The 11,730-nt window shown below is 36.6% G+C and overlaps 1 protein-coding gene across 5 annotated transcripts in view; it reads left to right on the forward strand.

The window, feature by feature from the left end:
- Positions 1-11,730, forward strand: part of LOC108971338 (eye-specific diacylglycerol kinase) — a 65,427-nt gene that overhangs the window by 30,440 nt on the left and 23,257 nt on the right. The window contains exon 2 of one of the 5 annotated variants that reach the window (XM_018937326.1): positions 9,899-10,705. The exons of the other annotated variants lie outside the window; for them this stretch is intronic. Coding sequence (XP_018792871.1) covers positions 10,368-10,705 — 338 coding nt within the window. The 5' untranslated portion in view covers positions 9,899-10,367. The remainder of the gene's footprint in view (positions 1-9,898; positions 10,706-11,730) is intronic. 5 annotated transcript variants of the gene reach the window in all.

Raw genomic sequence — 11,730 nt, forward strand, 5'->3', positions numbered from 1 at the left:
AAAAAACAAGAAAAAACGTTAACTTCGGTTGCACCGAAGCTAAATACCCTTCACAGGTGCATTTATGTTAGTAACTATATGTTCAGTTTGTATGGAAGCTATATGCTATAGTTAACCGATTGGAGCAATTTCTTCGGAGATTACATTGTTGCCTTAGAAAATTACCTACACCAAATTTCGTGAATATATCTTGTTAAACGTGAATGTTTTCCATACAAGAACTTGATTCCGATCGTTCAGTTTATATGACAGCTATATGCTATAGTGAGCCGATCTAAACAATTTTTTCGGAGATTACATTGTTGACTTAGAAAATTATCTATACCAAATTTCGTGGATATGTCTTGTCAAATGTGAAAGTTTTCTATACAAGAACTTGATTCCGATCGTTCAGTTTATATGGCAGCTATATGATATAGTGGTCCGATATCGGCAGTTCCGACAAATGAGTAGCTTCTTGAAGAGAAAATGGTGTTTGCAAAATTTCAAAACGATATCTTAAAAACTGAGGGACTACTTCGTATATATACAGACAGACGGACAGACAGACAGATGGACATGGCTAAATCGAATCAGCTCAACATACTGATCATTTATATATATACTTTATAGGGTCTAGGGCGCTTTCTTCTGGGTATTACAAACTTCGTGACAAAATTAATATACCCTGTTCAGGGTATAAAAAGAGAAAAGTCTGTCCATCTCAATATCCTGACGCTTTGACATATATCACTTTATATGCTTTAATTTCAGGCATTACAAACAAATTTTAAGTAGGCAAGAGGTTCCGAGAGTAAAAACAAATTACGTTTCCTCTCAAGGATATCTACTCAGCCATCTTCAGTGATGTAACCAGCTGCCCAGTAACAAACTTTATATGCCATTCCAAAAATACCAAGACTAAAAATCCTTGTAAGCCTAAAGCAATACTCAGTAAATGTCTCCTAAGGTTTATGGCTAAAAGTACTTGAAGTTCTCTTATTCGCATCGAGTCACCGCTGATAACCTATTTTCCAATGGATAATATAATTAAAATCCCACCACCGTCTATAAAAAGTAATTATTTTTAGCGCGTTCACCAGCATGAAAAGTACAGACAAAATATACAAAACAAACAATTAATTTTACTGTAGGAGAATTGTGTTAACCGCCGCAAAATTGGCAGCCAAATGCGCTCGGCATCGCCAGATAAAAGCATTTGTTGTTATAAATTAATTCTTTATTGCCCAGCGCAATTTGTTCAATATTTCTTTTACACTGCACCGAGCGGTTGCGCTGTTTGTTTTTGCCATTTTCGATTTGTCTACTTATTTCGCAGTGTGCTCCAGTGTGCCTCCAATGAAAGGCAGCATATCAAAGCCGACTTTTCCATATATTTTTAATTGTAAAATATGTCTAATTTTGTTTGGTAATTTATGTGAATAGTCCTACTTTTGCCAAGATTTCAGCTTTATTTGTGATGTCGTGGATGGACATTTATTTTCTTTGGCAAAACTATCAATTCTATTATTTTGGCCTCATTTCGTTGATTGCTTTTTTTGGTCGGGATAGTTTTGGATTTGTGGCGATTTTATAAATTTGGAATATATGCAAACAATGCAGAAAATGTTGTAAACCTTTTAATTTCAAAATATAAAATATTAATATTTGGTGAGGCGCAAATCGCAAATGAGAGCTTCACCTGTTCTGTGTCATTCCACCCCCTGCTGTATGCGCAAATCATAACAGCGGCATTTTGTTGAAATGGTCAACTTAAATTAATAAGAACTATCTGGTTTATTCGAATTAAGTTTTTCGACACTCCTTTTTTCATTTAATTATTAATAATGGATGAAGTAATGATCCAAAATGTAATTTCAACTAACAATGCCTACTTTAGCTTAGCTCGACTTAAGCTTTTTCAACAAAATACCACAAATATAAAAATATATTTAAAAGATAATACAAAAATGAAATCAAAATTTTTGAACGCATATAAATACATGTGCATACATATACATATATATATAGTATATATAAAATACTCATATACATATGTATGTGTATATTAGAGTATTAGAGCGGATGCATCTACAGGGTTCCAAAGAAACGAAAAAATCGCGTATGAAGATCATACTGAACAACTTTGCCTAAGAGACTTTAGTTCTAAACATTAGTGTTTTAGTGCTGCCAGCGCAATATCCAAGCAATGAAGCCGCCACGAAAGGCATTCTCTGGAATAGCCTTGAGAGTCGAGGTGCATGCTGCTTGGATCCTCTGTGGAGTCTCAAAATGCTTTACTTTCATCTGCCTTTTCAAGTAAGGAAATAAAAAAAAGTCCGGGGCCACACTGGGTTGTAGATAGCTGTTCACATGAAAGGTGAGCCGGGGCGTTGTCGTGGTGCAACTTCCAATCGGCTGTAATGTCTTGTCGGACCCGATTGACCCTTCGCATGAGTCTCTTAAGGACTTCCACGTAAAACTTGGCGTGGACAGTTTGTCCAGAAAGAAAAAATTCATGGTGGTGTCAATAACGACAAAGTTGTTCAGAATGATTTGTAGAACATTTCACTCAACCGGTTTTTTATAGAAAAAAATCGACCCGCTCTAGTGTGTATATGTTAGAAAGCAATTACGAGTGATTTTTACCGCCACGATTTGGCGACGTTGTCAGCGTTTCACATGCTTTCTACTTATACGTACTACGACATAATATATATTTATACAAAGTATATGTGCATAAGTAAGTTTGTAGCTATGCGCATCTATACTAATTATTTCTTGCGATTATAAGTCAACAAGAAAACACCACATGTTTTAAATTCGAAATGCCCGATACCATATTTTTAGTGTCAAACGGTGGAAAACGCAAAATTTTGGCGAAAAGCTCAACAAAAACAAAAATAACTCGTGCTGAGTGTTAGTTTGGCAAGAGCAACAGTAGCGTCGGTGGCGGCGGCGACAGCGTAGACAGGACTAGACGACAGCGACAATTTAATGCTGTAATTGCTATAGCTTTCATGTGAGCGCTACGACAACGTTTTTAGCAAGCTGCTCGCTTTGAAAGCAGAACGAAATATTTTAAACAAAAATAACAACAATTTTCTAAAAATAAACGCGCACCGGTTTACCATTCTTTACACCGCCGCTTAGGAATTTTAATGTTTTTCAAAACAAGTGAACGGGCACAGACTTCAGGTGACTTTTAATGGAATTTTAACACAAAAACACACGCACATACATATGCAAGCAGAGACAGAAGTCTATATGCGTATTAAGGCCCGAAATTTTCTTACTCCTTGCATACTTTACTCTATCGCCATATATGTATCTCTGGCATTAAAAATCAAAGTACTATTTTAGACGCATTGTGAGGAATTTAAAGCTTAAAATTGTTCTTCCTTTAATCTTAACATTTTCTGCTCCGTCTGCCAAGTTTTCTACTTTTTTTGGACAAACTCACTTGTTAGAAGTCAGTAGAAGAGACTAGAATCCGACTGAATTTACACAAAGGGTGAGACCTTATTTCTTACAAAAATCCTTCGGCTGAAAATCCTTCATCGTCAGCAACCAACAGCTATTCTCACCTCACTTTTCGCTCACTTCTGCCGTTCTTAGCCTTATCTGCCGCGTTTGCTCCAATTCTTCTGTCGTTAATAGCATATTAAAGTTATAGATTGCTATTTGTCAAACTGTCTGCCCGTTTACGCATCGAGTTCAGTGCTTAGAGTGTTTAATCAGTTTGTCGCTGAGGCTGTCATTTCGCTGAAATCTCGCTAATATTCACAATTTATCTTACGGCATCATTTATTATTTCTCGAATTCGTTGACCTTTACCGTTATTTGCATAAGCACAATTCAAAATTAATATAGATTTTTCTCAATTGCCAAATAAATAATCAACGGAGACTCGCTTATGCCTAGGGGGTTAGTCGAATTGCCAAGGTGAAATTAATTTCGCTTGCGTGTGCATTTATAATTCGTCGAAGAATTCGTAAATTAATTTAATTACTTTTTTAAATACACACTTTCGTAGCTTTTAGCCTGATGAGTTTCGTAATCGAATATTTAATTCAAAGTGCGTTGCAAATTAGAAGATTTCGTGGCGGACTAATAACACTAGTTTATAGCGATTTTGCGACGGTATTATTAGCGGTTGTTCGTTGCTAATTTCGGGTTGCTAAAATCGAAAATGATGATACAAATTGTCTTAACACGTGTAATTATTTGTGTTGTGGTCATGGTCATGGGTTGTAGGCATCAAATCACTACCATTTAGTTAAGTGAAATATTGGGATTTGTTAAGTATAAAATTTTTGAACACAAATTATCCTTATAAATTCTCAAATACTATAATACATTGGCCTCTTAGCTAATATTTTTTTTTAGATTTGTTGAGTAGTGTAAGTGACGACTTCAATTCGCCACGTCTGTGCTCGCTATACTTCAGATAAAATAAAATTAACAAGATGAATTTAATAAAATTTAGAGGCACATGGACATAAAGAGTAGTAGAGCAGCAATGAGTTTCTGGTGTCCTTGCCCTGCGGAGCTTGCTTAGTACTTAATTATTCATCGCATAGAGCACGATAAATTGTTGCTAAAATCACGAAAATCAGCCAACATGCTTTTAAATTGCTTTATGGTTACGTTCTGGCAATAAAGATACTGCTTAATATTATGTTTTTCAAGCAACCACTCTTATATCCGATTACAAAAAAATCAAAATTCACTCTGCTCTTTGTTAATAAACGGTAAAACTGCTCAAACTAATTTTCGCAGCCAATTTGGGATAATAAACATAAAATCAATTTCGATAACAAAGGCAAACAACGAAATGAAATAACAAGCGTGGAAGTAACGAAGGGAGTCAAGGCGGGGTGTTGGATGTAGCCACGCTTTTGTATGCCAATGGCCAGCGGCAATAATTGCAGAACGCTGGTAATTGAATTTAGTTTTTAGCGACAAGCTGTGCTCTTTTAAAATTTAAGAACAGACACTACTTGCACATTGCCACTAAGTACAGACACTATTTTACTATGTCACAACTGATATTGAGAAGAAATCGAAATTGATTTGCTATTACTAGAGAATTTTCTGATGTACTTATCTGAACTACCACTGAAAAATGCATTGAATGGGGAAAATATAGTCACAACGAATCGGAAATCGATTTACCAAGAATTGGAGAGTGGCGAATCGAACCACTTCTTTACTGGGGAGACACCGCTTACGCTCAGAGAACTTTCCTAACTTGTACTATGGGCTCTGACACTTCCTATGCTTCCCCTGGCGGGTACTGCGTGGAATACTTTCAGAGCTGACCTTTCGCAGAACCTTTCTCTCGAAAACTCGTGACGTCGACACATCAGATGTTATTGTTGTTGTTTTTGTTGTAACGGCAGAATTCTGCCGCTACAACATCAGATGTTGTCATCGTCCATGCCTCTGTACCATATAGAGGAACGGGAATAATGGGTGACTCATAGAGTTTTGTTTTTGTTCGTCAAAAGAGTATTTTTACAAGAGTTATTCTGCGTTGGATTTCGAGGTTTTGCTGTTAATGCTGGCTACAAAATAGAAGAAATTATCTACGACTTCAAAGTTATGACTGTCAACAGTGACGCTAGAGCCCAGAGATGCCAATGATATCAATCAATCTCAATGAAAATACTTCGTATAAAAAAACAGTTTTGTGTTTTGTGAACAACCATTCAAAACTTGGTGTCTGACGGGTTCCAAGTATTTTACATCGGATTTGTGGAAGAGCCGGCCGTCATTCATTATGTGAAAGAGGCATTCATAAATAGATAAGCGATTACAACTTCTTAAAGGAAGAAAAATAAAGATTAGGTCAACTGTTTCTCACTTTCTCTCCTTAAGCCTTTTTCGACAAGAGCAGTTTCAGATTTCTCAACACTTGGGTTCATTATCTTTCTTATCCCTTTCTCATTATTAAATACCCCTTGCATGCACAAAGTAACATACTTAGCTTAACTACGACATATGTATATTTTTAATACCACGCTATTATCGAGTGTAATACCTATACCCCTCAACCTTCGTTTATTTAATTTCTTCTTTGACAAATAACATTAGGCCACTGTTCCAGGTTCCAGGCGCACAAACACCCATACACTCATGTATTACCTCTTGCTGCTATATTTATCTCGATCACGGGGGAAAACACTTAAGCTACAACAAATAATTCAAGCGATTAACTATTCATACAAGTAAAACACTGTGGAAAGACAACGTAATGAAGAAGCCTACGTGTTTTCCTGCGCGTACAATCAGACATTCGCAACCATATCTGTAGAATTAACAAGTGGAACAATTATTGAATTATTTATTTAAGTAGTATATAGATACATTCTTGTATATAATATTCGCATATACATATATAGCTTAGGTTTCTACCAACCGGCGCATCTTGGGTTCATATCCGGTCACATGTCACAAGTTTAACTCACAAAAATATATTTCAGTACTTTACCATGAATGTTTTTCAGTCGTTCGGAGCGAAATTAAAAACCATTTAAACCTTAAATTATGTCAGCAAACCTGGGAACCGATTTATTTAGAAAACTTTCCAAGTAATCCAAGAGAAAATAAATTTAACAAAAAATTGTCAAACAAATTTTTAATTGTAACATTCTTGTCTGAAGATATTTTGATTATTAAAATCAGATTTTATTTTTGTTGCTTTAATTATGCAACTCTTCATTGTTTTCTTCCTAACGTCATATCCTCTACATTTATTTTCAAACAATGAAGCCTTTTCGTTTAATCAATAAGAACACACACATTCTCTTATCAATTCGATGTGCTGATGAATCGCTTTAAAACAAGATTTCAAAATTAATCAATTCATCACAGAGCCCCTAACTAATTTTCTTTTCAATTCATTTCATTGAGCATAAAAAGCAACAAATAAAACTGAGTAATTTAGCTTTTTAAACTTTAAATGCAACAAATACACCAAAGCTACATAGATATGTATGTATCTACTAGGACATCCATTCGAATCTATTTGAGCACATAGTACATACATACATACGTATACATATTTGTATAGAAGAATATATTATTCATGAAAGCCTACGAAATACCGTTGCATAATCGACTCTAGAAATTCGAAAACAGTTTGCTTTGAAGACAAAATTAATCTGACGCAAATGAAAAAGTGCGCACTTACATGTGCATATGTAAATAGGTGTGTGTGTAAATATATGCTTTACTTTTTATTGCTGGTGAATTAAATGTTTGAAAATAGAGAATACAAAATTCTTTCAACATTTTCCCATAAATATATGTATGTTTTCATATGTATGTATATATATATGTATGTGTGCTTGTATACATACATATATGTATATACATATGAATAAGCTCGTCCCAAAGGAAATATTGGATTTATATGCCTGCTGCACTCCATAGACACAATTTGGCAGGATAAGCGTCGGAACATGGTGTCAGAAGAAATTTTGAGAAAAAGAGCAAATTCTAAATGGAGCCAATTCTGGTACAAGCCTAGGCCATTTGAGGCTGAAATGTTGGGCGGACAAGCCAAGAGCATGTCAAAACTGTCACTCGCACATTGCTGATGCTTTCACCGCCCACCCATAAATACCAGGCTAACACAGGCGGACGAATAAAACTCGAATTCGAGAGGAACAGCTCAATTCAAAAACGTTCAGTAATATTTTTTTCCATTTAACACCCATGTATCTGTGTTTTAGCATTTCTTGTTTTTTTTTAATTTTCGCGTCTCGCGTTTTTTTACTTCCACGTATTTGTGTGAGTGCGTATACGTACGCACGAGTATTTTTGTGACGCACATGACACGCCTAAATAACAACACTGCCGCCTATCGTGTCAGTCATGTCGAAAGCATTCGCAACCACAACAACAACAAAGACAAAACGCTGGCTGGCATAAAGTCAATTCTTTGTCCAAAAAAAAAAAGAACAGAGCAAAAAAAAAGCGATGGCAGCGATTACGGCGATGCGTCGCAGTTGATTGCTTTGGCAAACAACGCGCACAAACGCACCAATTGTCATTTTGACATTTCGCTCTTATTGCGCTGTCATTTAAGCGACGTGCGTTTGAGTCAAGTTGAAGGTGGGTCGCGACAAACGAACGAGCTGTGAAAAAAGTCTCAAAACAAACAATAAATTGTTCTCACCATTTCGACCAATGTGTTTAATGGCAAAAAGGCAGGGATGCACCACAACGCAACAACAACAATAGAAAGTAATGATTTGCAATTTGATTGTGTGCTGATGGGAAGTATTGAACTCAGTAATGAATCTCCCGTTGGTTATCATTCCGTCGTTAAAAGAACATTATTCAAATGTACGCGTAATGTCTATGCTAGGAACGTAGCAAAATATTCACGAAAACCATTTCAATGACCAAAGCATAAATATGTAAGTGTTTCACATCTTTTCTCGAAAGTTTGGGTAAGTATAAGTATCCATTGCCAAACAAAATTGTCCAAGAAAGGAAAAATTGTATTTCCACTGAACAGGTCATCTCAATTTCCAATCAATGGCTCGGCAAGTGCCTCAAGCTACCTTCTTATTCATATGTCCGAATATTTGTGTAATTCATTAAGAAAAAAACAAGTTAAAGTAAACAGGCAACGAATTCCAGTAATTATTTTCAGTTTTATTAGCAGACAGCCGGGCGACGCCGGAGGAATTCCTTTGGCTTGCTGTTTGAGCAACGCAATCATTATTTATTTTCGTTGATTAGACAGCATTCACATTCGTGGATGAATGGCAAGCTACTCCACTACGAATTATACACTTTGCTTGTTGTTGTTGCCCCTTTCCCTGCTCGACGGCCAGCGCAATTATGAACGCGGCATTAAGCAGCAAATTAAGCGAAGGCAAATCGCAAGCAATCTACTCGCGGTCTTTCCAGTATTTTAACCCAGAGGAATCGATATTTACGATGCGGCTGGGGTTAAGGAAGGGGAGTAATCTTAGGTCATTTCACTCGTTCTGAAATATGCAGTCTCAGAAAAGAAATCTTTGAAATTTGTATTTCGAAATGTCTCGAGTCAACTGATTGCAGAGACACAACAGAGCTTTAACTAGAATAATGAATTTAACAGACACGGAAACACAGTGATTGCAATTGCGTAGCGGCGCTGTGGCATCTGCATATATTGCCGTCCACTAAGCATGTGATAGATAATGTGGGTGGTGATAAGACCGATGTGTTGATAAGATGTAATTACAGTAAACCCAGACAGACAAATATGCAAACACACTTTCGTAAATGTTTGTACAGCTAAAAATGTAACCAAACAACTTACTGGCGATGGCGCTGTACTCTCACCTTCTGAGGTACAAATACACGAATCATACCTCAAACGTTGTCCTAAGCTATAATAAGATAGAAATCAAATCAGAAATACAATTTTTGATAAAAATTAATAATTCGACCTTGTCCCTACCTATCGCTTTTCTTTTCGAAAAGTGGTCCCCTTACCCTTGGTAATGTCTGCAATAGTTACTTTCGATTTCCGCCCAAGAATATCGCACAACGCTCTATTGTCAATATCTATGGCATATACTATATGTATATATCTGTCTCGCACCTTGTATAACGGTAACAAAAATGACATGGCAAAACAGGTGTTTCCCGGGTCTAAATTACTATTCTATTTAATGTTGCTGTGGCTAATGCACACACGGTTTTTATTTTGAACACACCTTTATAGCACATACATACATAGACTAGACAAATCAAAACTAAATGCTTAATGTGTGCGAATAAATACTCGTAAAATTTGTGAGAAAAACAAACATCGATAAATGACCTTGTCAAAAGTGCGGAAAAGAGAAAATATGTGAATAGTAAGTCTGACTGCCACCAAATTAATGAATTTTAAATGACTTTCCAGTGAAAATAAAACAGAAAAAACAGATAGAGATCAAAAACAACAACACAAAATAAAAATAAATAAATAAAAGAACGAATAAACAAGTGACAAATAATGACAAGAATTTAGTGGAACATGTGCGAAGTGCAAACTCCACATCACTAAGCAACAGCTGAGGCGGAACGTAAAAACAAATATCAAAACAACAACAAAAACAAAAATCAACAAATAAACAAAAAAGAAAACAATAAAGCGCACATTAAATTGTAGTGCTTGAGTTCAGCCAAACAACAAGTGTTAGCCACATGACACCGGGGCCAACAACTAAAACACAACAACATTACAAAACTTACCAACCAACTTGAAGCTTGCCAATACACGAATTTACCAACTTACCACGGCTTAGTTCCCCGCTCCTCCCTGCCAGTGAGTACACCGTACTAGTACTCGTACCTAATCGCAATCCCCTTAGTGGACATAGGCTGCAGCAATGTTTATTTCGTATCTGAACTGCGAAGGCGACAGCGAGAGTAGCCACAGCGACACGATGTCGGTGGAGCAACTGTTGCATGCCGTACGTGAGCAAACCGAGTCCGAGGACGAGAGCAGCGACGACGACGACGACGACGCCGACGACAACGTTGATGGTGGTGGAGGCCGTTGTAAGGATGCAGACGATGGCAGTGAGTCTGAATCAAGTCATACTGTCGATTCGACGAACAGCGGTGCACCGCTCCTTCGCCGCTTCCGACGCTCGTCCATTGGCATGCAGCGCAAGGCGGCATTTCGTCAGCGGAAAATGGATTCGTTGGGCACGTGGCGGAAGCGGTAAGTGAGATCGATATCAAGCGGAAGGAAATACTCGCATACGTGCATAGAATATATGCGGGAGGGTGCGCGTATGTGCTTGTGATTGGTGCGAGTGTGACTACTGGTTGAAAGTGCTACCTTTGGTTATCAAGACTATTTGTCAATGCAAAATCATTAAAAAAAATATGCACGGCGTAAGATAGAACGTAAGACCTTTGTCATGGGCGGAAAATTTAAATTAATTTGGTTAGTAAATTTCACATAGGTCTAAGGAAATTCTATGATAAAATAAATAAATATTAACCGTTTTTTAATGTGTGCGCTCAACCCTTTTGCAACCCATCTCTGTACACGCAGGAACACGGTTGCATTTAAATATGGAACATCTGTACGAGAGTGCATAGTTTAATGTAAAGAGAACACATTTTTAAACCATTATGTGATGCCAATTTGCTAAGATGTGGGTATATTAAGTAGTCACTTCTCTTGAGGAAAAATTAGACTAATTCCAATTTTGTGGAAAGTGTACGTGACCTAAAAATTTCCTCATACAAATGTGCTATGAACTATATATATATTTCCATATATTGGGCAGTCATAAAAGTCTTTTAGTATTTCTAATCAAACAGAGACATTCCATCAGTATAAATCGAAATTTCGAAATTTCCAGAAATGAAGCTCAAAATTTCACCTTTCCAAATATATATGGTAGCACTGGAGATATACGACTGCAACGACATCTATTAACAAAATACGAAAAGATTTTTTCGACTACCCAATATTATCCTCATTCGTTGTCAAGTTTCTAATACTAGCTCCGAATCCTTTTTTGGGAATCACGATTAAAAAAACGCTCGGTAGTATTGAAATTGATTATTGGCGATAACAAAACCAGTAGCTTTCCATATCCTCTCGTAATTATCTACTAGGAGAACACGCACATCGCGATCCATTACAAACTCTTCTCTATACTCGTTCAGAAGTAGCAAAGAATCTATTGAATGTCGAATACTGTGTTGATCATATACGCTTCTAGAATGGAT

Source organism: Bactrocera latifrons, unplaced genomic scaffold, assembly GCF_001853355.1.
Source record: "Bactrocera latifrons isolate USDA-ARS-PBARC rearing strain unplaced genomic scaffold, ASM185335v1 scaffold_34, whole genome shotgun sequence".
NCBI classification, from domain to species: domain Eukaryota; kingdom Metazoa; phylum Arthropoda; class Insecta; order Diptera; family Tephritidae; genus Bactrocera; species Bactrocera latifrons.